Consider the following 26,548-nt stretch of genomic DNA (forward strand, 5'->3'; position numbering starts at 1 on the left):
AAGCATTGGTATGATTGAGGTAAAAATTTACCGCTGCTTTATAAATGGGCCTCTATATGGAAATTATAATTCTAGAGCCTTAGAGCTTAAAGTCAAATCCTCCATGTGGAAAAACACAGAATACCTTTTATAAAGCACCTTGGAGTGACACACCATAAAGTACACCTAGAACATAATGACAGTACAGAGCGGGATTCAGCACAAACTCTGTGTCATAACGCAATCCGGAAGTCAATTAACAGGTACTCTAGGCTTACCTCTCTAAAAGCTGGCAGAATCATTGCAACACACTTGGTACAAGAATAAATGGAGCGGAAAGCTGCCTTGGACATTGATTAATGGATTATTAGGCCATTAAAAGGGGCCTAATAAAATAGTTTCCTTTTTTACACTCCCGGCATTCAAGGGCAGATGTGAAAACAGCTGTGGATAATAAACACATTCGGTAAAGAAGTCAAGCCATGGGGTGGAACTAAACTTTGCAATGTATAATTTCATACATTTGGTTGAAAAGCCCATTCTAACATCGGGCCTCTCCCAGTCTATGTGCTCCCTGGCTGAAGAGGTAATAAGGCACCTGTCACGGAAGAGGAAAAGATTTTGGCGCAGTTTAAACTCATCGCTAAGTCATACTGCGTCGTCCTGTTCATGTCTCCAAATTTAACCTCAAAAGTCTTTTAATCGTTCCAATGAATACATTGTTCTGATGCTCTAACACTGACGTGGAACCACCCAGACGCTGGATCTGGAACCCGCTCTTCACACAGCATAGGGGTGGAGCAATGATTGATTGTCTTCAGTCCTGATTGCACTGCTTTCCCTAAACATCAAAAGGTCCATCTTTCTGAAGAATCTCCAAGCTGATGAAGGGAAAAAACGAGACGCTTGGAGGAAATCAATAAGTAAGTTGGGCAAATGGGTGACGGAGCAGCTCCTCGGCTGACGGCCTTTGCCGTGCCTCCACCAATATCCGCTTTACAAAGTCTCGGCACTGCTCTGATGTGTTTGGAGGAAGTTGAGGGTTGGTTGGCTGGGTGGCGATTTTAAAAATGGCAGCCATGGCTTCATACTCGGCCCAGGGAGGTTTCTCGGTCAACATTTCCACCACAGTGCAACCCAAGCTCCTGTATATTAGGAAGGCAATCGAGTTACATTACAGATTACAATAACAGGTGGGTCATATTTAAAGAGTCAACAAAATAAACACGCCACTTTATCTGATGATTAATATATTGGGTTCCAACAATGCATTATATTAAAACATATCTGCAGTGAATTTTTTTTTTTGATGGAAAAGAAAAGGGTTAACATTCCTGTGAAACTCAGTATTGCTACTTGCTTTCTCATTGAAGTTCACACCCTCCATTTGTTATGGTGCCCACTGTCGCCAGGGCAAATAGTGAGGGACAATCCAAGATTGAACAGCTGCCACTAGAACAGGAGGCGAGCAGAAATCTTTCTGCTCTAGTCACAAATGTCTAAGATGGGAAGACAGGACTTCCCCTAATTCGGGGAGATTTCCTGACTTGTTGGGTCTCCAAGACAGGGCGGGGGTGGCTAGTTAGGACAAATTTGCTCCCATTTTAAATTAAAGTGGTTGTACAGGCTCAGGGTTTTTTACCTTCATGCATTCTATGTGCAGCAGCCAGCCCCCCTAATACTTACCTGAGCCCCATCATGACCCAGTGATGTGCATGAGCCTTGGCTCCTTGGAGACTCTCTCTCTCCTCATTGGTTGAGACGGCAGCAGGAGCCATTGTCAATCACAGGCAGTGAGCCACTGAGAAGGGGTAGGGCTGAGCAGTGGCTGTGTATGTATGGACGTGCAGAGCAGAGCGTGGGAACAAGCCTGCTTGGGTGCTCCCATTGCAAGCTGCTTGCTCTGGGGACACTTGACAGGAGGGCAGGGCAAGAAGCACCGGTGGGGGATCAGAGTAGAGGAAAATCAGGGCTGCCCTGTGCAAAACCGCTGCACCGGGCAGGTATGACATGTTTGTTATTTCAAAAAAAATAGTTGGCTTGAATATCACTTTAACCTGGAGTCAGGTCCAGCTATTCACTACTTACCAGACATCTGCTTTTCTCCCATAACCCTCCCCACTGATCACTTCTGGGCTCATCCAGTACGGTGTCCCTGTTACTGAGCGAATTCCCGTTCCTGACATGCAGATTGTCTGCAGGCGTTTGCTTGCCCCAAAGTCACCCAGCTTAACGTTCCCTGCAGAGTCCCGTAGGATGTTGGCCCCTGTGAATAAAAAAGTTACATACATAAACAGGCAAAAAGCACACAAAATGGACACACATACACAGAAAAGAAGTATAAATTCAACTCCCATTAGATTACAAATGGAATACAAGACAATTAAAGTTGATGTCAACCAAAAGTGAATGACCTATAGTTAGCTAAAGTGCAAGTGAACAGAAAATGTCTTGTACCTTTGCAAGTGCTAAGATATTAAAAAAAATTGCCCAAGAAATACCTTTGATGTCTCTGTGTACAATCATGTTGCTGTGTAGGTAAGACACGCCCTCAAGGATCTGCCGCGTATATCTACGAGTAACATTCTCCGTCAATGCACCATAGGCTTTCAACTGATCTTTCACTGACCCCTGAGGGATGACATTTATACTGTAAGTCAAAGTAAACACCAAAACATTTAATGACTGACTCTTCATTTCTTGTGCTCTAGAAACTTACCCCAGGCATATACTCCATGAAGATAGTAAGGGTCTTCTCCCCTTTGTCCCGTAAACAGCCATAATACTGCACTATCCGATCGTGATGGAGATTCTTCAGCAGCTGAATCTCACACTCCAGAGCACTAACCTCCTGTAGAGGGCGCAGAAAACAGAAGAATTACACACAGCAGTTCAAGCAGATCTCTAACAAGAAGGAACAGCTAATTGAAAGACAAAAATAAAATGGTCGTTTTTGCTGAATACTCTTCCTTCAGTCTGAAGGTATCACCTGCAGTAATTATTTTTTGTCACAAGATGGCACTTCTTCTGGGTTGAATGACGATTGGCATCAATTAACCCATATCCCCGGAGCTCAGATTTGTTTCAGCCCACTGCCTAGGCCTAGGGCAGGGGTGTCATACTCAATTTCATCGCGGGCCGCATCAGCATTATGGTTGCCCTCAAAAGGGCCGGTTATTATTATACAGAATTTATATAGCGCCAACAGTTTGCGCAGAGCTTTACAACATGATTATATCTGTAAGATTAGATGTCCAGAGCACCCCACGCCCCTTACATGAGATGTCAAGATCCCCCCCACCATCAGAAGTCTAGAGTCACCCACTCTTCATTACATCACAATGCACCCCCTTACCTTGTACTGCTGCCAGGAAGAAGATGCGGGTGGATCTGGGAAAAAGAAAGTGCAGGGTCTGGAGATGAACCAGAGGAGGGCTGGAGTCAGCTTTCAGAGTCTGCTGAATGCTGAGACCAGGGGAGGCAGGGGCAAGGTGGTGTTGCAGCTGCACAGAGAGGTGCAGGATCTGTAGGAAGAGTTCTACCCACCTCTCTGCTGTGGACTGCTGGGAAAAAGGGGGGGGGGGCAAAGACAAGCCTTTCTGAAGCTGCACAGAGGAGTGCAGGATCTGGCAAGGAGTTCTGTCCTCTCTGCTGCTGACTACTGAGACAAGGTGGGGGCAGAGACAAGGGGGGTGCAGCAGCTGCAGGAGAGGTGCGAGGGCCACATGAAATGGCCGGGGGGGCCTTGTGTTTGACACCTGTGGCCTAGGGCATCATCATAATCCCATAAGATTGGGCAATACTACTGAATTGTAACGTACTCGCACATTAATATGTGAGGGCCAATGAGTGCAGGAGTAAGGACCGTTCACCACCAGCGGAGAAGAGAAACTAGTGATGTCACTGAACTAGCCAGAAGACCCTTGACAAAAATATATTATATATATATATATATATATATATATATATATATATAGTGTGTGTGTGTGTGTGTGTGTGTGTGTGTGTGTGAGAGAGAGAGAGAGAGAGAGAAAGTGTGGGGGGGGGGAGTGTTTGAAAAGACTAGAGTTTTGTTTTAAAGTAAACCTATTCTGTAACGATGAGAACTGTGCCAGACTGTCTCTAGTGCAGAGATGTAGAATCAACATAATTGACTACAGAAAGCCATAACTTGCAGCGTCTATAAATCTAAATTACACGCACATTAGAGCATTATGTTTATGTCAAGTTGCCACACAATAACTAATATCATTGGGTGATTCACATCATACTCACTGCAGCTACTTTATAAAGAAATCAAAATTCAAGTTCTCTATAGGAATGAGAACATGATATAAGCAGATAAATAAATAACATTAACACCACAAAACTAAATGTTGGCTGCATGACTTCCTGTGTGATGAACACCTATGGATGAAAGGGTGCGCCTTGTCATGTAATTTGAAACTATCAAATTGCATGACAAGATGCACCCTTCTGTCTGCAATGAAAGCGGTTAAATTGGTTTTGAAAGTAGTTCTTACACTACATCTCGCAAGTTCAGGTGCGACTTGCAGAGATATCTGTGCATGAAGTCGCAAAGATGTCTTCCAAGTCACACCTGAACTCACAATGAGATGCGGCTTAGAAATTGCGTTTCAAAGGCGCATTTGGTGTGACTGAACAATAACAGAACATGAAATTAGTAAACAGAAGGCAAGAAAGTACTTTAATGACCTTGCTAGTTTCAGGGCTGTCCGGATCAAACTGAACCTGTTTAGCTGCCAGTTCCCGTCCTATGTCTACGTCATAACATAGGTAAACACGACCAAATGCTCCCTGTCCCAGCAGTTTCCCCCGACGCCAGTTTATGGGGGCACTTGGAGCTGGAGAAGAGAAGAAATAAATGGTATTAGAAAAGGCTGTATATGTACATTTGCATGCATAAAAAATCTATTTAAACACAGTTTTAGGAAAAAAAAAAAAAAAAAAAAACACGGTGACATTTATGGTCTGCTCATACTTTCTGGCTTTAGACAGATTAGCTATACAGAGGAATCTCTTCCCTTCCTCATCTTAAAGTGTAGGGGGGGGGGGGTCCTCAAATTTGACTGCAAGGCGAAAATAAATGTAAACCAAACATTTCATATTCCGGATATGTCCCTGCTGTACCATGTACTTGTATGAAAAAGTATCCTGTTCTCTTTGTATTGCTTCCTTTGTGTGAAATCCCTGTCAGTCCCTCTGCTTTCCTATTAAAACTGACCACCCTAAGCAGGAAAGCACAGCGTGATCAGATCTCTAGCTGTGCTGGGAACTCAGCCTGCTCTCCTCAGACTTGTCTTGACACCCGACTCCCCAGACTTTTACAGGGAAGATCAGTGTGCTCTCCTCCAATGACCAGACTTGCCCCGACCGCCAACCCCCCGTACAGTCTTTCACTGGGAGGATCAGTGTGCTGCTGCTGCTTCTCTTCCCCCAGTTCTTATGCAGCTGAGAACATAGGGATTGTGATAATTTGGAAAAAAGGTATTTAGAATGTATTTTTTTTTTTATGTATACACAAATGTTTTGCTTTTCATTTCTAAACTAAACAATTTCTAAAACTTGATTTTAGTTCCGGGTCACACTTATGCGATGCGGGAAGGCTGCAAATTCGCAGCCTGTTCCCGCATTGCAAACGCACCCCTGGCAGTTCACACTGCCATATGCGATACGCTGGGGGTGTCAGTGAAATGTTAACGACACCCCCAGTTTGATCGTATATCGCAGTGCGATCTTTACAGTTCGCACAGGATCGGATCGCACAAGTGAACCACTGTGCGATCCGATCCTAATGCGGCTGAAAAAAAAGGGTCCTGTGCGACTTTGGTGCGGGTGCAGTGTGAATTTAGCCATACAAAGTGTATGGCTGAATTCGCACCGCACAGCCGATCGCATGTAATGAAGGAGCAGTGCGCTCCGATATTACATGCGATCGCCGCCTGCCGCAAGAATGTGAACCGGCACTTAAACTGAATGGGTTGTTTTACAAGATGATCGTTGACAATCACAGTTTAGATAACCCTATTAGAGAAGGGCGTCTTACACTTTTTGGCAATGTTCCTCTCTGGTACACTCAGTGTATTTTCGCTGTCAGCACTGCGCAGTCGGTTTCGGCTTTCTAGGTACTGTACAGTTAAACCTAGGTTCTCCCCATTGGTGCTTAATGAGCGGCTGGATGGCACAAGGGTGAAAAGATTGCCTTGAGGTCGCCTAATTCGTGGGAACGTTCTCCGGCCTGCAGGAAAAATAAAAGAACAAAAACAAACAAATGAAACATTGAACCTCATATATAGACGAGTGGATGGGAATTTGCGGCAGAACTGCTTTTCTCAATATACAAGTCAATAAAAATGAAGCTTTTAAAGTGACCATAACCACCTAAAATACAAAACTGAATAGACCTGAAAGAGTGCTGTATATACAGATCTACCAGCTAAAGGGTATTCTTCATATGTTTCTGCCTGCCCTAAGAGTTAAATCTCTTACTATTCTTGCCTGTGTAACTGCTGCGATCGTCATCTTCTGCATGGTTCTAGACTTCAGACTGAAAACATTCAGGCCACAGTATACCACATCCATTCATAATGCAGCAAGAGAGGGTGGCTGCGCAGCAAAATGACTATACCAAGTGGCCACAGACCAACCCAAGTAGTCTGTGAAAAAACCCAGCTTTTGTTGCAAATTTTAAAGAGATCGTAAAGTCAGAAGGTTTTTTTTTTTTTTCTATGTTCTATTGCATTCTATTAAGATAAAAATCCTTCTGTGTGCAGCAGCCCCCCTCATACTTACCTGAGCCCCCTCTCTATCCGGCGATGTCCAAGAGTGCCTCCGCCTTCCAGGACTATATCTCTTGATTGGCTGAGACACAGCAGCGCACCATTGGCTCCCACTGCTGCCAATCAAAATCAGTTAGCCGAACAGGAGAGAGAGGAGGTGGGGTCGAATGGCAGCTTCTTGTCTGAATGGATACACAGAGCTGCAGCTCGGCTTGGGTGACCCCATAGCAAGCTGCTTGCTGTGGGGGCACTAAACATGAGGGAAGAGCCAAGAGAGCCAAAGAGGGACCTGAGAAGAGGAGGATCTGGGCTGCTCTGTGCAAAACCAACTGCATAGAGGTGGTAAGTATGACAGGTGTGGTATTTTAATAGGGGGGAAAAAAAAAAGACTTTACAATCACTTTAAATTAAATTAAACATATCATTCGGCCCGTTCAGGGAAATTTAACAGGCTCTTTTTATAGCCCGCTCCCTCTGCTATTATTATTGAGCCCACCTTGCTGCCCCATTTCTCTATGGGAGCCCTGAGTAGAATGGTTTTAGTAAGCTCAGTGTCAGAGCTTCCACCCTTCCCCATGTGACCATGCTCAGGCCTAGTACCGAGCACTACATTATGGGATGAGGGAGTGACACATACTTTCCATACATACTTAGATACATCAGAATGTCCAAGGATCCCTAGGGAAGGTGAGCATTAGTAGTGAAGGCTTTAAAGGAGAAAATGATAACTTTACACAGCAAGGGCAACATGACAGGTTTACCTTAATGACAGAGCATGAACTTTTTTTAAACCTTAGCGCAGCTGCTATGTTTCCTCCATACAGTTAACAGTTCACTGAGTGATACTGCTTAGTAGCTGCAGTCTCTTTTTAGCAACCTTAAAATTAACTGCACCAAAATTTGCATTCATTTTTAATACAAATATACTCATGTAAAAAACTCCTAGCTCAGTTTTAGGGTTTAAAAGGTTTTAAAAAGGTCAGGATAGGAAAAACAGACCTGTTATTGTCAGCTTGCTTTCCTCCAGTACCTGTCAAAACATAGGAAGCTTACAATATACCTGGCAGTATGGAAGCTGCCATTGAGGACTTGTTTTTGAAGGTGCCATCATCCTGGCTTCACTACATGGCGAGTCCCTGACCCACAAAAAGTAAGTACATTTCATGGGCCTGACAATTCACTAGCTGCATGCTTGCTGCAAGTCACGGACTTACCAAGTTGTGAAGCTAGAAGGATTGCGCCTTCAAAAACAAGCCATCAATGGCAGCTCCTCATAACTTCTTTGCTTTGGGAGTTTTGATAAACAGGCCCAGTCAAAGCAGAATAATACAGTGAACACTGGTAAAAAAGAAATCTAGCTGCAGAGAAGCACAGAAATAGTTGAACCAACTTATAGAGACTCTGGACTGCCTGACAAAACAGGATTCAATAGCCCTCAATAGCCATAGTCAGGGATGTGCCTGGTGCAAGGCCTCAACCACAAGCCACGTCTGGGGTCAGAGCACTCACCATCATTGTAATCTTTGTGGTGAACGGATACATGATATCTTCGAGGGTAAGTTCCTCCCTTCCCTGCTTTATCATATAACTGGTTCTCTCGATCTGCTATGAAAGAAATAAAGCATCAGTCGCCTGTCAGATCGCCACCTCTCTGTGAGAAGAATGCTAAATACAAAGCTTTATTTTTGTACCTGAGAAATCTTGCCTGTTGTCTGGATAGCTCTGAGCCCGAGACATCCGAGACTTTCTGAAGGAGGGACTTTGAGGAAACACACAAAGCATAAGTCAGTACAACACAGCACTATGGCCGGAATCAGTACATATTTAGGAAAGCACAGAATACAACCAATTACCTGTCCTCAGACTGATCTAAGGATTGACAACTCCCAGATATGGAATTCTCTGTACTACTCAGTGGATCCAACATCTGTATTTAAAATACAACACAGGAAGAAAATTACAGTGAGAAAGGGGCATGCCGGTGTATTGTGCTAATAAATACATCTGTTGTGGCACAAAATGGCCATGTAAGAAGCATCAGATGTAAGCCATTTTCCTAAAATCACCAGGCCCCATGCACATTTTGGTGTCCTTTTATGAAATGGAGATGAGCAGTGATCCTGCTGATCACAGCTCATTTCCGATCATTCTCAGTTTATGAAACAGAAATGATCAGTGGAGAACATGTTCTTCGCTGATCATCTCTTCACACGGGAATCTGTCATTGCCTGACACAGAAACAGCCAGGTCATGAAGCTGCGATCTCCGCACTTCACTGGCGATCTGTGCCAGAATTCACACTCCCGGGTTCACCAGCCTGGAGCTTGTGAAGCGGGGAGTGAAGACCAAATAGGGGGAGAACTGAGGGGGAAGAAGGCAGATTATTGACTTCCTTCTTTCTTGTTCAGACCCCCCAACACAGTAATCATGTCCCCCTGCTATATATATATATATATATATATATATATATATATATATATATATATATATATATGCATGTGTGTATTCAGTATATATATATATTTATTTATTTATGTAAGGGGACTATTATTTATTAACATTAGTGGGGATCGTGTACTCAGCAGTGAATTTATCACTGCTTGTTAAAGCGCGCAAGGGATTTTCATACTACTGTAATCTCGCTTTGTCTCACGAGATTACAGGCGCTTCCATTCACTTCTACACAGATCTCCGAGAAAACAGTTCTCTCCTCTGATCACCCTGGGAGAACTGAAGTTCTCCGCTTCATAAAAAGGGTGCCAGAGGTGATCATTTTCCCCGGAGAACTGCAGAGAAGCCAACAGAGAAAAAAATTCACCCGTTCATAAAAGTACACCTTTGTAGCTGAATCTGAATCGGTTTCAGTGTGAGTGATGTCAATGCCCCAGAATGGTCAGGTGGTCTGGTTTCTTCCATCTAGGGATTCCTACAAAGGTATTTTGCTAAGAAATTAGCCATGCAGTCTCCACACTTACACACTGGTCACTGGTCTCAGGGATGAACTCTCCCTCGCTGTTAATGCTAGTATAAGATCCCTGACGAGCTATCCTCTGCTGCCTCTCTGGGACATAGCCGGGAGGTGGTGAGCTGCGGCCTGCATTCTGTGAACCTGAGAATAAAGAGGGTATAAAAAAAAAAAACAATTTTCAAAAAAGGTCATCATACATGTTTGATTCTGAATCTGAAACCTAGAACATGAAATCCAAACTACTCTGCTCAATTTTCTCACCTTGCCTTTTTCTATTTCCACTGACAGGAATAAAGACACAAAGAGCAATCATCAAAGCCCCTTTTCAGTCCCCTCCCAGCAGCCCTTTAACTGTGTCTTTATGTCAGAGGACAGGATACACTTCCTGATCATGTGATCACTGTGATTGGCGGTCACAGTGGACACATGATTGGGAGCCCATCCCTTGAGGTCCTATTAATAAAGAGATTGGGAGCTGTCTTTGAACGCTCAATCACTGTGCTGGAAGTCCCCATAAGTGTACTTTTAGCACAGAAACCTTGGCCACCATGGACGCACTGTGCTGGGAGTGCAGTGAGTGTACTCTCAGCACAGAAACCTTGGCCACCATAGATGCACTGTGCTGGGAGTGCAGTGAGTACTCCCAGCACAGAAACCTTGGCCACTATGGATGCACTGTGCTGGGAGTACAGTGAGAGAACTCCCAGCACAGAAACCTTGGCCACTATGGATGCACTGTGCTGAGAGTGCACAGTGACTGTACTGTCAGCACAGATGCCTTAGCCACCATGGACGCACTGTGCTGGGAGTGCAGTGAGTGTACTCTCAGCACAGAAACCTTGGCCACCATGGACGCACTGTGCTGGGAGTGCACAGTGAGTGTACTGTCAGCACAGATGCCTTAGCCACCATGGACGCACTGTGCTGGGAGTGCACAGTGACTGTACTGTCAGCACAGATGCCTTAGCCACCATGGACGCACTGTGCTGGGAGTGCAGTGAGTGTACTCTCAGCACAGAAACCTTGGCCACCATGGACGCACTGTGCTGGGAGTGCAGTGAGTGTACTCTCAGCACAGAAACCGTGGCCACCATGGACGCACTGTGCTGGGAGTGCACAGTGAGTGTACTGTCAGCACAGATGCCTTAGCCACCATGGACGCACTGTGCTGGGAGTGCACAGTGAGTGTACTGTCAGCACAGATGCCTTAGCCACCATGGACGCACTGTGCTGAGAGTGCACTCTTAGCACAGAAACCTTTGCCACCGTGGATGCACTGTGATGGGAGTGCAGCGAATGTACTCTCAGCACAAATGCCTTAGCCCCCATGGACGCACTGTGCTGAGAGTACACTTGTCCACCATGGACGCATATGTGCAGCTCACCGTACATACTGACCATACTTGGTTAGCAAGAGGTTACAGAGATTTCTCAGGTTTGTTACAACATATTTACCACTACGATGTGAGGAATCATGTGAGGACCATGGCAAAACACCACATGACTTACTGACAGACAGGTGACGGCTGCGCGACTCTGCAGAATGGTAAGCGGTGTTCACGTCTCCCAAAGATTGTGAAGCCTTTATCCGCACTTGTTTCGGAGGCCCAGAATGGGGCGACGATGTCTAGAAAAAAGGATAGGAGTTAATATTTTTTGACTGTTCCTTTATAGCTCTTATGACTGGATACAAAAGAAGTCATACTTCCTAGGACACCAAGCTAAAAAAAAATAACTCACTCTCCCTGTCCAGAGGGGTACACACTTATGGGGGCCTCCTTATACACCCCAGTAAACATTTTGAGAAACAAAATGGACCTTATACACAAAAGAAATAAAGAGCGTGAGCTCTGCACATGTTCTTGCCATACACCAATTACTCACTACTACACTTCAGTATAGCAGAAAGCCTAATAATAAACTACATAAAGTGTGTGGATACCCCATCCTCCTCAAATGACTAGGTGTTCAGGTGTTTTGACCAAGGGCACAGTTAATGCCACAGCATACAAAGACATTTTAGACAATCATGAACATCCAACCTTGCAGTTTGGTGAAGGCCTTTCTCTGTTCCAGTATCACTGCTCTGTGTACAAAGTCAGATCCATAAAGACATGGTTTGAGGAGTTTGGTGTAAAGAAACTTGAGTGGTCTGTACAGAGCCCCAATCTCAACACTACTAAATATCTTTGGAACTAATTGCAGATTGTGAGGCTGGTCTTTTCATCCAACATCAGCACCTGACCCCACAAATGCACTTTGTCTGAATGGGCACACCTTGTTTAGGTCTTTAAAGCTGAATTCCAGAAATTCATTCACTTTGTAAAAAGTGCAGGCACAATATGGTGTATGACATCTCCTGAACTTATCTCTATTACGTATATCTGACAGGATTATGGCTCTGCCAAAGCATACACTAGCAGCTGAGAGAGAGAGAAAGACGCATACAGAGCAGCTTTGCCCTCCCCTCTGCTGCACATTCAGAGAAGCCTTTGTATTTTGTGAAAAAGGATTCTGTGAATAGTAAAAAGGAGTGGAGAGGGGTGCATTAGCGATCGACTGATTATCGGCAAAGCCGATTATCGGAGGGCCGATATTCACTTTTGCCGATATTCCAAATATTGCTTATGTAAGGGTAAAATTATGTCACATAGCATAATTCCGTTTACAAATGTTATTGTGTATGCCACTCACATATTTACAAAATATATAAGCAATTCCACATTAGCAGATCTGCATCTCTCACCCACTTGCCGTAAGTGATACCCAGGTGATACCGCTCCGTTCGGCATCCACTCAATGCCGCTCCGTCCCTAACCTGATACCGCTCCGTCTCCGAGATCGCATGCAGGACGGAGCGGTATCACCTGGGTGTCACTTAGGGCAAGTGGGTGAGAGACGGAGCGGTATCGGGTGGGTGGGAGATGGAGTGGGTGAGGGACGGAGCGGTATTGAGTGGATGCCGAACGGAGCGGAGCGGTATGACCCGGGTATCACTTACGGCAAGTGGGTGAGAGATAACGATCTGCCAGCAGATCTGCAAATTTGGAATTGCTTATATCTTTTGTACATATGTGAGTGGCATATTCAATAACATTTGTAAACGAAATTATGCTATGTGACATAATTTTACCCTTACATGACCATCACCACCTAATGGTTGGAGGAGAAGACTAGTTTCGAACCCTGACATAGGATGTACAAAATATCGGCCCATATTGGCCGATACCGATAGCTATATATTGGTCACAACCTATCGGCCCTGAAAAAAACATATCGGTCTATCCCATTACAGCTGCACTGACTCTGTTGAAGATGCTTAGACCTGAAGCATCAGCGTTGGTCTCACAGAAATTCAGTGATAACCGTCTTCCAGGAGTGCAATAAAACGGTCAGATGTAAATATTAGAGAGAAGTTCAGGAGATGTCATGCACCTCCTTGGACTTAACTCATAGTGTGCCTTCGCTTTTTACAAAGGAGCTGAATTCCTGGAATTCAGCTTTAATATTTGTCTAGAGTTCAGCTTTAGAGTGGTCATTGCGGTTTAGTGTATCTTTAACCTAAAGCTCAAAATGCATCAAATCTTTGATAATGCCAGAGATTACTATAAAATGATCCTTTGGTTAAAATAAAAAAATAGGTCTTACATTGTTCTTGTCATGAGAGATGAGGAGAATGCGAAGACTTTTCATGCTGGAGCTGCGATCCAAAAGATCCACGGCTTTGTCAAGGTCATCCTGACTTCTGAGGGGGATAGAGAGCTGCAAGAAGACAGATAAAGGTCAGATCCAGCACAACATGGGATTTTCTGTTCCTAACCAGTAACATGAACCAGTACAACATGAAATACATGCAGGTATACTGCACACGTCATGAAATATGTTCCAATGACTTGACATATGTCGTACCACTGAAGGACTGGTTAGGAGAGTAGAGTGTATAGTGCACCATTTACACCAGGATTCATCATTCGGAAATACTGTACTTCTATAAAAAGTATATCTTCTCAAGTTCAGCTGAACTCTGTCACTGCAATGTTTGTGGCTCTTAGTGAGTAATAAAGAAATGAATGGAAGTGCATGGAAAGGCATAAAAGCATTCTGAGGTCAAGCTGGCTAGAGCAAATGAACTGCCTTCATACATTGGTGGGTTTAAGGTTTGCACTGGCAGCATGCTCACCTCATTGTTCATGTAATGAAGGTCCATCTGCTGACCAAACACCATCTTCACTTTCTGTTCCACATCTTCAAACTTCACAGGACGAGGAAACTGCAGGATCCTGGAAGAATAATGTTCGTCATGAATACAACTTTAGAAAGAAAAGAACACCCAGCCATAGAAAGGAGGTCTCTAAAGACTATATAAAAATACACTGCACAAATATTTAGGCTAGCTTCACATCTGTGTGCTTCCAATTTTATGCTTTTTTTTTTTTTTCCAATGTACATTTTTATGGGTTTACGTGCGTTATCTCAAATGATGCGCCAAGCGGCATGATAAAAGCCTGTCATATTCCAAACATAGCTAGGCCAAGAGAATATGGTCTGTTTTGCCCTTGGTGGGTCTAGGCAAGCAATGCATTTGCTGTCCAGGAAAATGCTTGATCATTAATAGGTGTTAAGCTGAGAATGTGGCATATGCCTGTATGCATGTTCCTTGTTCTTCAAGTTAAATAAATCAAAAAAATAAATAAAAATGCTAGGAGGTAGGTTTTTTTATGGCAGAAGAGACCCTATTAATTTCTTCTTTTATGAACGCTCTTCCCTGCCTGCCAGCATTTATGGACAGTGATCCAGCACGGCTTTCAGGTTGAATTATGTGTCCAGAAACCTGGAATAGTGTCCAATAAGGAGGACAGGTCTGGCCTGGTCGCGGAGAATCGGCATCCAACACCCAATAGGGTGTTGAATGTAGAAAAATCTTCTTGCTGGAGCTCTTAAAGACCGTGAAGGCACCCCCACACACAGGAATGGATTAAGCCTTTTTTTCCCCAGATGTGTTTTTTTTTCCCCAATGGTATAGTTTTTATTTAATTGTACTTCCAATGTCCAGAATAATCTGTTTAGTTCTGCCCATTTCCAAACTGCTGAGAACAGAGCTGTATGAAATACACTAAATAAAGCCAGCAGAAAGCCTGTTCCACCGCCTCGCCATTTTCATACAATGCTATTCCACAGGAAAGGTCAGTATAGGAGAGGGAAGACGGTGATAAAAACAGAATAACTACAGAACTGAGAGGTTTCAGTGGTTGTCTACACAAGCAGATGCGTCTCTACACTCACTGCAAAACTATAGTGGAAATGAGCAAAAGCAGAGCTGCTGCCCACCACAACCATTAACATGATTTGTTTTGTTTACCCCTTTCACTGCCACCGCTGTAAAGGTTACAGGAGGGGGATTAAGGCCAACCCAGTAACCCTAAAGCCCCGTACACACGATCAGATTATGGAACGATCTGTCGTCCGTTTTTTGTGGCATGCTAGTCTGATGTGGAAAGTGAAGAGGTTTTTTTCATGCAAATTTTCCCGTACGACAGAATTCTACTTCAGAAGTGATGTCATGTGTTGGATTGCTTTCTATGTGTTCTTTCGTCTCTGAGCATGCCTAGTCTTGCTCTTAAGATTTTTTTCCATCTAAATCTGTACTAATGAGACGAAAATCGGACGTTGTATTACGAACAACAAAAATTTTATAGCCTGCACATCAGAATTTTGTCAGCCGAAAAGTCGGAGTCGGCTGTCGAAAGCACCATACTAACAATCCGAAAATCGGCAGATCGGTTGTCGGACGAAATTTCCCTTCAGATTTTCTTATCGTGTGTACGGGCCTTTAGAGCCGGTTCATACTACCACGACTCAGTTGCCCCGACTTTGGGCGACTTTGAAGCTGCCCATGCAGCACGACTTCATCGCGGCTTGCAAACGACTTCTCATAATAGAAGTCAATGGAAATCGCTCCAACTTCGCCCAAAAGTAGTGCAGAAACCTTTTTCTAAGTCGGAGCAACTTGAGTCGCTCTGATTAGAAAGGTTCCATTGCACAGCATGGAGCGCTACTTGTCAGACGACCAAGTCGCCTGACAAGTCGGAGTAGTGTGAACCGGCTCTTACTGTAACTGCATTCTCTTCTGTTAAACGCTTAAGCTCCCTTCAGCAACCCAGAAAATATAGCAGAAGGGTCCCCTAGGCTCTCCTAATACACAGCCATGATCAGCCAGATAGCAGCCATTCATAACAAACGTGTCACTGATTTGATAAACATTGGCACAGCGATCGCAGGATGTACGCAATTAGCAGCACTGTCTTTCCTTCTACTGGTCCCGTGCTTTCAGAAAATGAATGGTTTGGGAGGATTTTCCAAACGCTCAAAGCAGGAAGAAAAAGTAAACCAAAATCTGAATTTTTTTTAAAAAAAAATGGTCCAGCCACCGGAGGTAAGAAAATGTAAAGGGCAGAAAAAGGGCTAAGAGCTGGTGCAATCCAGAAGCGTTTTTGATACGGTTTCAATGCATGCCAGTGTTTCTGGGGCATTTTTGATGCGTTTGGATGTAGTCCGGTGTGTTTTTGATGTGTTTTGTCATGTTCCAATGCAGTTCCTTGCAGAAGAAAATGTGCCATGTTATACTTTAGTTGACTGTACTGGAATGTGCTGCATTGATGTGAACTATGCCCATGAAATCCATGTAATCTACTGTTCATTTTTTTTTTTTAAAAATGTATGCAAAAAAAAAAAAAAAAAAAAACACGCACTGGACTGCAAGTGGTGTGAACCGCCCCTAGTTCACACTAGCGCGGCTGCAGAGGTGGTTTCAAAGCCTCAGATCAGTGAGCTTTGCACCTCCCCCTTCATTGCGGCTTGTGACTTTATTTAAACAGAAGTCAATGCAATTCGCAATGAAATTGCAAAAAAAGTAGTGCAGGAAACTTTTTCTGAGTCGCAACAATTTGAATGGTTCCATTGCCAGAAATGGTATGCGACTTGTCATGCAATTTTGAAGTGTTAAATCGCATGACAAATTGCACTGGCGTGAACCAGGGCTAAAAGGTGAACCTCAGTATTTGTTTAATGTGTGTCCCCCCAAAAAAAAAAATCACAACAATCTGTTTTGCTGCATACTTTGTCTAATCTATTAGATTGTAAGCTCTTATGAGCAGGGCCCTCTTAACCCTCTTGTATTGTAACTGTACTCTCTTCCTTTTATATTGTAAAGTGCTGCATAACCTGTTGGTGCTATATAAACCCTGTATAATAACAATATCCTGGCTTCCTGTATAGTTGTATATTGGAATATAGACTCTTGAATGTCAAACTATTTGTGACAGAAAACACTTCGTTAGGACAGAAGGATCATGGGCAGGTAAAACGGCATCATCTTTTTTTTGGGTGGATGATGAAAGCTGAAAAATGTTATCTAGGTTGGCAAGCCGTGGCATTTACAGAATATTTAAGGGGTACCGTAAGTTTGGCGGTCCTGACAAGTTGTCTTCTCAATGGTTTTCTTGCAATTATACACAGAATTCCTGGTTTATATTAGGCTACAGGAGGGATCTCCCTACTTGTAAGTGCTTATGGGTCCTCAAAGATGGCATATTTCATTACATTTTATGCCTCTTTTCTTTATTTTATGCAAAGCACCCCCACCCCCCTCTTTTTTGTTTGTTTTAGGTTTCTAATTTGTTGTCTGTACAGAGCTTAGCAAGGATTGTTCCTCCTTTATTTTCAGAAAACACTCAAAAACAAATGAAACCGAATATTCTAGGGGTTTATAGTCTTCATGCCATAGTCCATGTAGGAAAACAATGCATTTCAAAGACAGCCTTGTAAGACAAACAGTATGTCTTACGCATTCCCAGGGCAGTCATGACCACCAACCATATTTTGCCCAATATGTTTATTTCCTATGATCGTCAGCTCCATCTAGTGGCCAAAATGTGTTATCTTAATTAAAGCGGATCTTCACTGCATCCGAGTACAACAAACTAACAGCGCTATTCAATTCATTTTTATTAGTCCAAGTAAACTTCCCCATCCATCCATGTCTCCATGCTTTACTTTGGTGAGAAATCACTTTGATAAACACCCCCTAGCATTTCTGACTTTGGCCATCTTAAGTAAGGGCAAATGATTCATGCAGCATTTACTTCCTGCCCTTAGCTCAAGTATGCATGCAGGAGTGTGAGCTTAGCTGAGAAAACCCCTCCCCCTCTCCTCGAGACTCCAGGGATGTATGACATAATTTGCCTAGGCAAAAAAACAGGAAGTAACTAAGAAAATGTACAAAAAAAAGTTTTAAACAAGTAAATCTGATATACTTATCTATCTATGTACTAATGCTAGCAGCAGGAAAACTAAAAATGATAAAATGTTGATTGTTGATCCTACATAGCAGAACCGTGTGATCTCCATTCTTACACAGGGAAGAATGACAGGCGGCTTTGTTTACATTAGCCGCCTGCCTTTCTCCCGATGTAACGGACGATCGGGTCTGCCGGGCACACGCGCGGGAGAGTCCGCTCCCTAGAGCCTCACAGGCTAGCGACGTAGCCCTACGTCGCTTTGCCTATGAGGGGCTGACCGCTGCCGTAAATAGTGCGGCGGTCGGCAAGTGGTTAAAAAGTAAGTACAGTCTGGAATTTGTTTTTTCTTTTTGGTTACCTGCAAAGTAAATGCATAATGTGCTAGTATGAACCGCATACTAGCACATTATGTGACACTTAACTGCAAACGAATCCTGCATCGTCCCCGCTGGAGGCCGCACCCATCTTCCTTCCGGGTCTGCGGAATCCGGCTGTGCTACTGGCCAGAGCCACGTGAAGTCACTCCCACGCACGGGAGCCGCCGGTCATGGCACAGGGCTCTGAAGAAACTGGGGGGGGGGGCGTTTCTTCAGAGCGCATGCGCCGATGACATCAATCGGCTGCATGCAATGTAAATATCTCCTAAACGGTGCAAGTTTAGGAGATATTTACAGTACCTCTAGGTAAGCCTCATCATAGGCTTACCTATAGGTACAAACATTATAGGAAATTTACAACCACTTTAAAATAATTCAGGAAAATACTGCATTATGGCCACTAGATGGAGCTGATGATCACAGGAAATAAACATATTGGGCAAAATACATTGATTATAACAGCTGTGTTTTTGGGTTATAAATAGACCCCTGAATGTTAATTTGCCAGCCACTGCTTAGCCCAGGAAAGTTAAGAAATGATACTGCTAATGAACAAGCATTAACCAGGTGTAAGGAGCTGATCAACAGTGCGTTTGTATTTGTGCGTAGAAGATATATTAGATCTTTAGTTTAAAGTGACAGGCCAGCTTCAGAGTGATGACTCTTTTACGGCGATTGCATTAGCGTCAATTCCTCATCCCCTGAAGTATGGCGTGTTCCCAGCCAACTGAGCAATTTGAGCCATATTCCTCAGGAAAAGCAACACAACTCTTCCATACCGAGGCTCTAGAGTCCTGTCTTGATGCTTGCAGCCCTTGTTTGACACCAAGTTTCAGCCAGAATATTGCTGGCAGATCCATACAGTTTTTATCTAAAAGCCTTTCACTGGACATCTACAATGTAAGAGTTTTATTAAGCCTTTAACTGATGCATTTCTCTGAAAGCAGAGGAAACCACATGGGAGACTCCTAATATCCAGGACATAGGGTCTGCGTTCTCTCAGCTCAACCCTCCACTTCTATTAGGAAGTGCTCCGCTCAGGTCAGGCGGAGAGAGGCCTAAGCCAGAAACAGGGAGCGATCTCCAGCCTATAAATCCTTCCTGCTCTGTCCTCAGCCATCTTGCATTCTTGTGGTCAGACCTGGCAGCCATGGAGAAGCCGCGAGGCCACTTCCCCGACTCCTGTCTGCAAATGTAAACCCCGTAAAAGGAGGGAACGTCAGGTTAGAGATAGATGCGAGCCAGGGCCAGTTCACAATAAGGCCATTCATAATAACATGGGACTGGATTGGTTCCTGGACTATATGCATTTTTTTTTCTAATTTTATCACCACCTCCCAACTTCTTCATGCACATATGAATCATTAGAAAGCAGACCCCACACGAAGCAGGATTCACACCTATGCACAGCGGTGGGAAGTGTGACCAAGGACCAGGTATTCTGGAATATAGGACAGGCTGCAGGTGCTCTGAGGTCAGGGGCAGAAGAGGAAATCATGAGAGGCGAGAGGAAACCGGAATCCCAGCTTTCAATAAGTCACACTGCAACCCTCAGCACATCTGCCTTCTATAAACTACCGCCATGTACAGATCTCTTCTGCTTGACTTTCTAGCCAGGACTAGAAGACCGATAACTGGGATCTGGTTCCTATGAGAAACAGACACTAAAAAAGAAACTGGTCTCTTAAGGGTTGCTATAAGTGAAAGGACATTTTCAGCCTCCATGCGTTTCGACACTCAAACTGCTCATACCATCCAAGTCCATTACAATTTTCCACCTCCAGCTACCAGGTCCAGTGCATGAATCGGATTGCTAGAGGGAAATGCATAACTGATCATATTAACCACTTAAGCCCCGGAAGATTTTACCCCCTTCCTGACCAGGGCCTATTTTGCGATTCGGCACTGCGTGACAATTGCGCGGTCGTGCGACGCTGTACCTAAACAAATTTGACGTCCTTTTTTTCCCCACAAACAGAGCTTTCTTTTGGTGGCATTTGATCACCTGTGCGATTTTTTTGATCATGCGCTATAAACAAAAAAAGAGCGTCAATTTTGCAAAAACAACAATATTTTTCACATTTTTTTATATGAAATTCCCCCCCAAAAAAAAAAAAAAAAAAATGTAAAAATCAAAATTTTAACATTTTCGGCCAATTTGTTTTATGCTCCATATCTTTGGTAAAAAAAAAAAAAAATCTGCAAAAAGCGTATTTTGATTGGTTTGCGCAAAAGTTATCGCATTTACTAACAAAAGGGAAAGATTTTTGTCATTTTTGTTGTTTTTTTAACGCGTAATGGCGGCTATCTGCGATTTTATTTGCGCTACTGCAACATTGCGCGGACAGATCGGACCCTTGACTGACATTTTTGGGGTTACCAGTGACATTTCTACAGTAATCAGTGCTATACATATGCACTGTTACTGTAAAATTACACTGGCAGTGAAGGGGTTAACTTTTTTTGAGAGGGAGGGATGGTGTCCCCCCCTAGGGGCGTGATTCTAACTGTGATTGGCTGTGGCTTGAGGTGTAGGAACAGTGATCAACGGTTCTACATAGTAGAACCGTATGATCACTGTTTCTACACAGGGGAGAATGACAGGCGGCTTGTTTACATCAGCCGCCTGCCTTTCTCCCGCTGCGCCGACGATTGCCGAGTAACCGGCGGACATCGCGTCCGCCGCTCACATGCCCGGGGGGGGGGGGGGGGTCTCGCTCCCCAGAGCCTCACAGGCTAGTGACGTATATATATGTGAGGGGCTGACCGCCGCAGTATATGTACTTGCGGCAGTCGGCAAGTGGTTCGTGGTTAAGTTTCTAACCAGGACTAGAAGCCCGACAACTGGGATCTGGTTCCTATGAGAAACAGACACTAAAAAAAGAAACCGGTCCCTTAAGGGTTGCTATAAGTGCAAGGACATTTTCAGCCTCCATGTGTTTTGACACTCAAACTGCTCATACCATCCAAGTCCATTACAATTTTCCACCTCCAGCTACCAGGTCCAGTGCATGAATCGGATTGCTAGAGGGAAATACATAACTGATCATATAATAAAACAAATAGTCATCAGCTGCAAACTCTGCCTCTGTGTGAACAGGAGATCAATGCTTTAACATCACAACTGCTTCATTGTAACCCCACTCACCGCCTCTCTCCGCTGTGTTCAAACTTTATCCGCACGTCATTCTGCAACAGAGACATACAATTTATGTAGACTTTCAACATTTTTACATATTCTATATAAAGAGCCACAATATGGATGTTCTCATTTATTTCAGAAAATATTTATCATATCAACTGGTATGTACTTCCATCACCTGCCAGCATTTCCTTATGATCTGTTCACACGTACAACGTCGCTCTGGTCCTTCAAGGCCATTGAGTGGGGGCCAGCTTGCCCTCACTTGACTTCCTGTCTAGGAGGGGAAAAGACCGGATCGTTTTCTCTGCTACCGACAGCACCGGTAAGCAGTGGGAGGGGGCACCTCTCCCGCCGCTCAAAAAAGTGATCCAGGGACCACTTTTATGACAAAGCGGAGCGCCCACTGTTTAAACAAATACCGGGGTTATGGCAGCAATCTGCTGCCATAACCGCGGTATTTAACGTCAAAGTAGCAATGTAAATACTCGGTGGGCGGTTCCTATGTGGTTAAAAAACAAACATGTTATACTTACCTGTTATGTGCAAGGGTATTGCACAGAGCAGCCCTGATCCTCCTCCTCCTCTGGGGTGCCCCGGCCTCGCTTCCGGCCCCTCATCTTCATCGGGCTTTCCATGGGGGCTCCCGAGTCCTGCTACTGCGTCCATTGACACAGACAGCGGGACTCGGCCCCAACCCCTGCTCTCGTGTCACTGGAATTAATTGACAGCAGCGGGAGCTAATGGCTCCTGCTGCTATCAATCTATCTAATGAGGACCTGAGACAGTGGCTGGAGTTGCTGGACTTATGCTCATTGGGGGGGGGGGGGGGGTCTGGGGGGTGCTACAACCAAGGTTTTTCACCTAATGAACAGAATGCATTAAGGTGAAAAACCTTGAGACTACAACTCCTTTAATTGAACAAGCTGAAGCTAGCAGTTGATTGTCTACCATGGACAGCTGCACCAGACTCTGAGTGCTCTAGATTTAGCAAATCCTTAATTGAGATGACCAAACAGCAGAAAAGTTATCCCTAGTGTGGTTTGGCCGAATGTTTAAAAAAAAAAAAAAAAAAAAAAAAAAATTCAGGAATCACTTAAATTAGCGGATCACGGGAAGAATCAATGCGATTCTGCCCACGATCCGGAATCATTGCGAATCGTGGGACGCCTGTGCGATGCCCGTGATTTGCAATGGCACCCCAAACGCTGTGCGATGTTGCCGCTATTTCCGCCTGCCGAAACGCGGTAACATCGCGCAAACAGAATCGCGGGACGCATGACGCACAAAAGAAGCTCCTGTACCTTTTTGGGCGTCATGCGTCCCGCGATTCTGTTTGCGCAATGTTACCACGATTCGGCGGAAATCGCGGCAACATCGCACAGCGTTGTGGGTGCCATTGCAAATCACGGGCATCGCACAGGCGTCCCGCGATTTGCAATGATTCCGGATCACAGCGATCCTGCCCGTGATCCGCTACGCCCACATGTGAACATAGCCTAAAGGAGGGTTATTGTTTTTCTCAATGGACACAGTTTATTAAATAAGTGTAATATGTTGCTACACTGAATGATTATTTGGTTGTAGAAAGTTTGTTTTGATATCATCTAATTATTAATTTTTTTGCATACTTACATAATATTGTGTATTTGTGGGGAGCACAGCACTTTCATTTTAATTTCTCATCAATAACCATTACCGTTTTAGATAAAAGGGGACATATGGTTTGTGGTGTTGACAGCTTCCCAGTAGTAATGTCACTCCATTTGATCAAGCACAGGATCTCTGTAGTTTAAACTGTAAAGGGTTATAACCCGTCAGTTACTTTTTTTTTGCCATCTATGCCCCATTGGGGAGATTTCCCTTCACTTCCTCTCCCATAGCCAAAACAGGAAGTGAGAGGAAACCCCTACAATCCCCGGCTGTCACTAGATCTAGTATTGCCACTGGAAAATTTACCCTCCATTATTGTTCCGGGGTCAACCCTAAATTTGGGAGTTTCTTTCAAATAGAATCATAAACATGACAAATAGGGGGGAACAAAAGAAAAAAAAAAAAAAAAAAAAGGAAGAAGTTTTGCCTTTAGTTATACTTTAACCCTTGCAGTATAGGGGCAGCCCCATGTTTTTTTTAATCTTCCCCAGAGTTTAGCTTTCACAAAATTAGGTACAAATCTAATATCATGCGAATTGTAGGATCAACTATAGACCTTATTGTGGGGCTGGAGGAAAATCTAATGCAGAGGTACAATAAATAGTAAATAGAGGGGGGGGGATGGGAAGCCGCCCACTATGCAGACACATCACTCAAGGGCTAGTGTGTTTTAGGAAAGGGGGGCCGGCTGGCTCTGCCACAGCATATACCATGATCAATGAACTTCTAGCATTCTGAATACTCCCTTTGTACAAAGTCTTACAATCCTCTCCTCCAGGGAGCTCCGATTTCAGGCTACAGAGGTTTACCTGTTTGTTGGGTTGACTGCAGGCCTTGGTCTTCACTCCCTCAATCACTGGCGTTCGATGGCGTTTGCTTAGCTGCAGGGCAACCAAGTCCTTCATGATGGATTTAAGGGCCTCTTGCTCGTCTGTTAGAAGGCAGAAAACAGAAAATTCAGCCTAGTTACATGACCAAGTGCCACAAAATACAATTTGTTGTTTTTTTTGTTTTTTAAAGATTAAAATGCAGATAAACTGGTACCTTGTGCTCTGAGCTCCTCTAGTGCATCTCCTGAGCCTAGGCACTGCTGTTCTAGAACAGGGATGGTGACCCCAGATATTTTGGAACTACATTTCCCATGATGCTCAACTACACTGCAGAGTTCATGAATATCATGGGTAATGTAGTTCCAAAACATCTGGGGTGCCAAGGTTCGCCATCACTGTTCTAGAACCACATAGCTGTATATCTTATGGCATCGTGGCCTCTTGACTGCTAGTCTGGGGACATATGGTGATGTCACTACTGTGCTGCTTCCAGTTTTCTATACTGGAGAGGATGCCGTACCTGAGGACATGCAGCACAAGGATCTCCCTACTTATACTTCATTCATTCTGTAAATCTAGGCATCTTCCACCTCCCCTGGCTTTAGATTTCCCACCAGTCATCAGGAAGAGGCAGATCTGACATGAGGAAGCAAAGTCCTGCCTCTACCAAGATGGCAGCCCTCACACAGACACTGTAGAACAAGGCATGGTAAGTCTTTAATGGGGCAAAGATCAGCTACAGGGAGCCAAAAGGCAATACTGGTGACTAGTCCTTTGTCTGCTTTTTTGGGCACAGCTTCCACTACAGGTATGCTTTATTCAGGGAAATGATTAACAAAAAAAAAAAAAAAAAGTGGACCCATCGCACACAGCAAATGACATTGTCTGTTTCATTATCACCTGACAGCGTGCTATGGGAAAAAAAAAAATCTTGCTCTGCATTAGGGATCGACCGATATCGGTTTTTCGTTGCCGATACTGATATTTTGACCATCACATATCGGTATCGGCCGATATTTTGTACATCCTATGTCAGGGTCCGAGACTAGTCTTCTCCTCCTCCAACTATTAGGTGGTGATGCTCATGTAAGGGTAAAATTATGTCACATACCATAATTCTGTTTACAAATGTTATTGAATATGCCACTCACATATGTATAAATTAAAGATATAAGCAATTCCACATTAGCAGATCTGCTGGCAGATCGGTATCTCTCACCCACTCTCCGTAAGTGACACCCGGGTGATACCGTTCCATCTGGCATACGATCTCGGAGGTCACATGCATGGTGAGGCCCGGCGTGACCACGTGACATCCGAGATCGTATGCCAGACGGAGGTGTATTACCCGGGTGTCACTTATGGCAAGTGGGTGAGAGATGGATCATTATCGGGTGGGTGGGAGATGGAGCGGGTGAGAGACAGAGCAGTATTGAGTGGATGCCGAACGGAGCGGTATCACTTACGGCAAGTGGGTGAGAGATACCGATCTGCCAGCAGATCTGCTAATGTGGCATTGCTTAGATCTTTAATTTGTACATATGTGAGTGGCACATTTGTAAACAAAATTATGCTATGTGACATCATTTTACCCTTACATGAGCAATATTTGGAATATTGGCAATATCGTGCAGTTCCGGGGCCGATACAGATATTGGCAAAAGTCAATATCGGCCCACCGATAATCGTCTTTGCCGATAATCGGTCCATCCCTACTCTGCATAGATTAGACCCTTGAAATCCAATATGACCCCAAAACTCTAAAATGAGCCAACTCAGTTGCTGTCAAAGGAAGGGGGTAGACAACCTCAGCACTCCAGCTGTGAAACTACAAATCCCATCATGCCTCTGGCAATCATGCCTTTGGCTGTCAGAGTCTTGCAATGCTCCATAGGACTTGTAGTTCCAAGGTAGCCTGCACCACCTACAGCCTCCAAGCACCATCTTTTCATCCTACACAATGGTACGAGATACTTCATTAGTGGCCAATCAAAACTACCTGGAATAAAAATGCACTCGACAGATGTTATAACAAACTCCAGGATATAGAACTTTTACCAGCCATGTATATACAGCTCTACAGAAAAATTATCACGTATGAATAACTCCATTTTACCTAGTCCCTTCTGAAAAATACCACTAGAGAAATATGTAGCATAGAATTGTGAAGACTTCTATTTTTATAACAAGTGCCAAATGTCAGAGGACTAAGGTTCATACAGTTCCAAATGGATGTGACAAAGAACAAGGGAAGGAAGTGGCACAGGCAAGGGAAATTTCAAGCCCCACACGGCTACAAGCCTGACACTGAACACAGTAAATATACAAACATAACACCAGAAGTGTGGGCACATTATTGGAGGTGATTTACTAAAGGCAAATAGGCTGTTTCACTCTGCAAGGGAATTTTCCCCAGGGCATGAGGTGACTTTAATCAGGCAAATCACATACAAGAAAATGTTTTTTTTCTTACACGTTTTGGGGTTTTCTTTGCAAAGTGAA

At 44.1% G+C, this 26,548-nt stretch overlaps 1 protein-coding gene across 1 annotated transcript in view; it reads right to left on the reverse strand.

Annotated features, from left to right (window-relative positions):
* Positions 1 to 681: 681 nt before the first annotated feature.
* Positions 682 to 26,548, reverse strand: part of MAP3K3 (mitogen-activated protein kinase kinase kinase 3) — a 41,456-nt gene continuing 15,589 nt past the window's right edge. Inside the window, exons 2-16 of the mRNA XM_082271994.1 lie at positions 24,026 to 24,147; positions 21,570 to 21,610; positions 13,928 to 14,027; positions 13,396 to 13,509; positions 11,257 to 11,374; positions 9,755 to 9,888; positions 8,633 to 8,706; positions 8,471 to 8,538; positions 8,289 to 8,384; positions 6,047 to 6,238; positions 4,696 to 4,844; positions 2,699 to 2,830; positions 2,481 to 2,610; positions 2,068 to 2,245; positions 682 to 1,124 (exon numbers count right to left, since the gene is read on the reverse strand). Of these exons, the coding sequence (XP_082128120.1) occupies positions 896 to 1,124; positions 2,068 to 2,245; positions 2,481 to 2,610; positions 2,699 to 2,830; positions 4,696 to 4,844; positions 6,047 to 6,238; positions 8,289 to 8,384; positions 8,471 to 8,538; positions 8,633 to 8,706; positions 9,755 to 9,888; positions 11,257 to 11,374; positions 13,396 to 13,509; positions 13,928 to 14,027; positions 21,570 to 21,610; positions 24,026 to 24,147 (1,877 nt within the window). The 3' untranslated portion in view covers positions 682 to 895. The remainder of the gene's footprint in view (positions 1,125 to 2,067; positions 2,246 to 2,480; positions 2,611 to 2,698; positions 2,831 to 4,695; positions 4,845 to 6,046; positions 6,239 to 8,288; positions 8,385 to 8,470; positions 8,539 to 8,632; positions 8,707 to 9,754; positions 9,889 to 11,256; positions 11,375 to 13,395; positions 13,510 to 13,927; positions 14,028 to 21,569; positions 21,611 to 24,025; positions 24,148 to 26,548) is intronic.

Source organism: Pelophylax lessonae (assembly GCF_965119305.1).
Source record: "Pelophylax lessonae genome assembly, chromosome: 11".
NCBI lineage: Eukaryota > Metazoa > Chordata > Amphibia > Anura > Ranidae > Pelophylax > Pelophylax lessonae.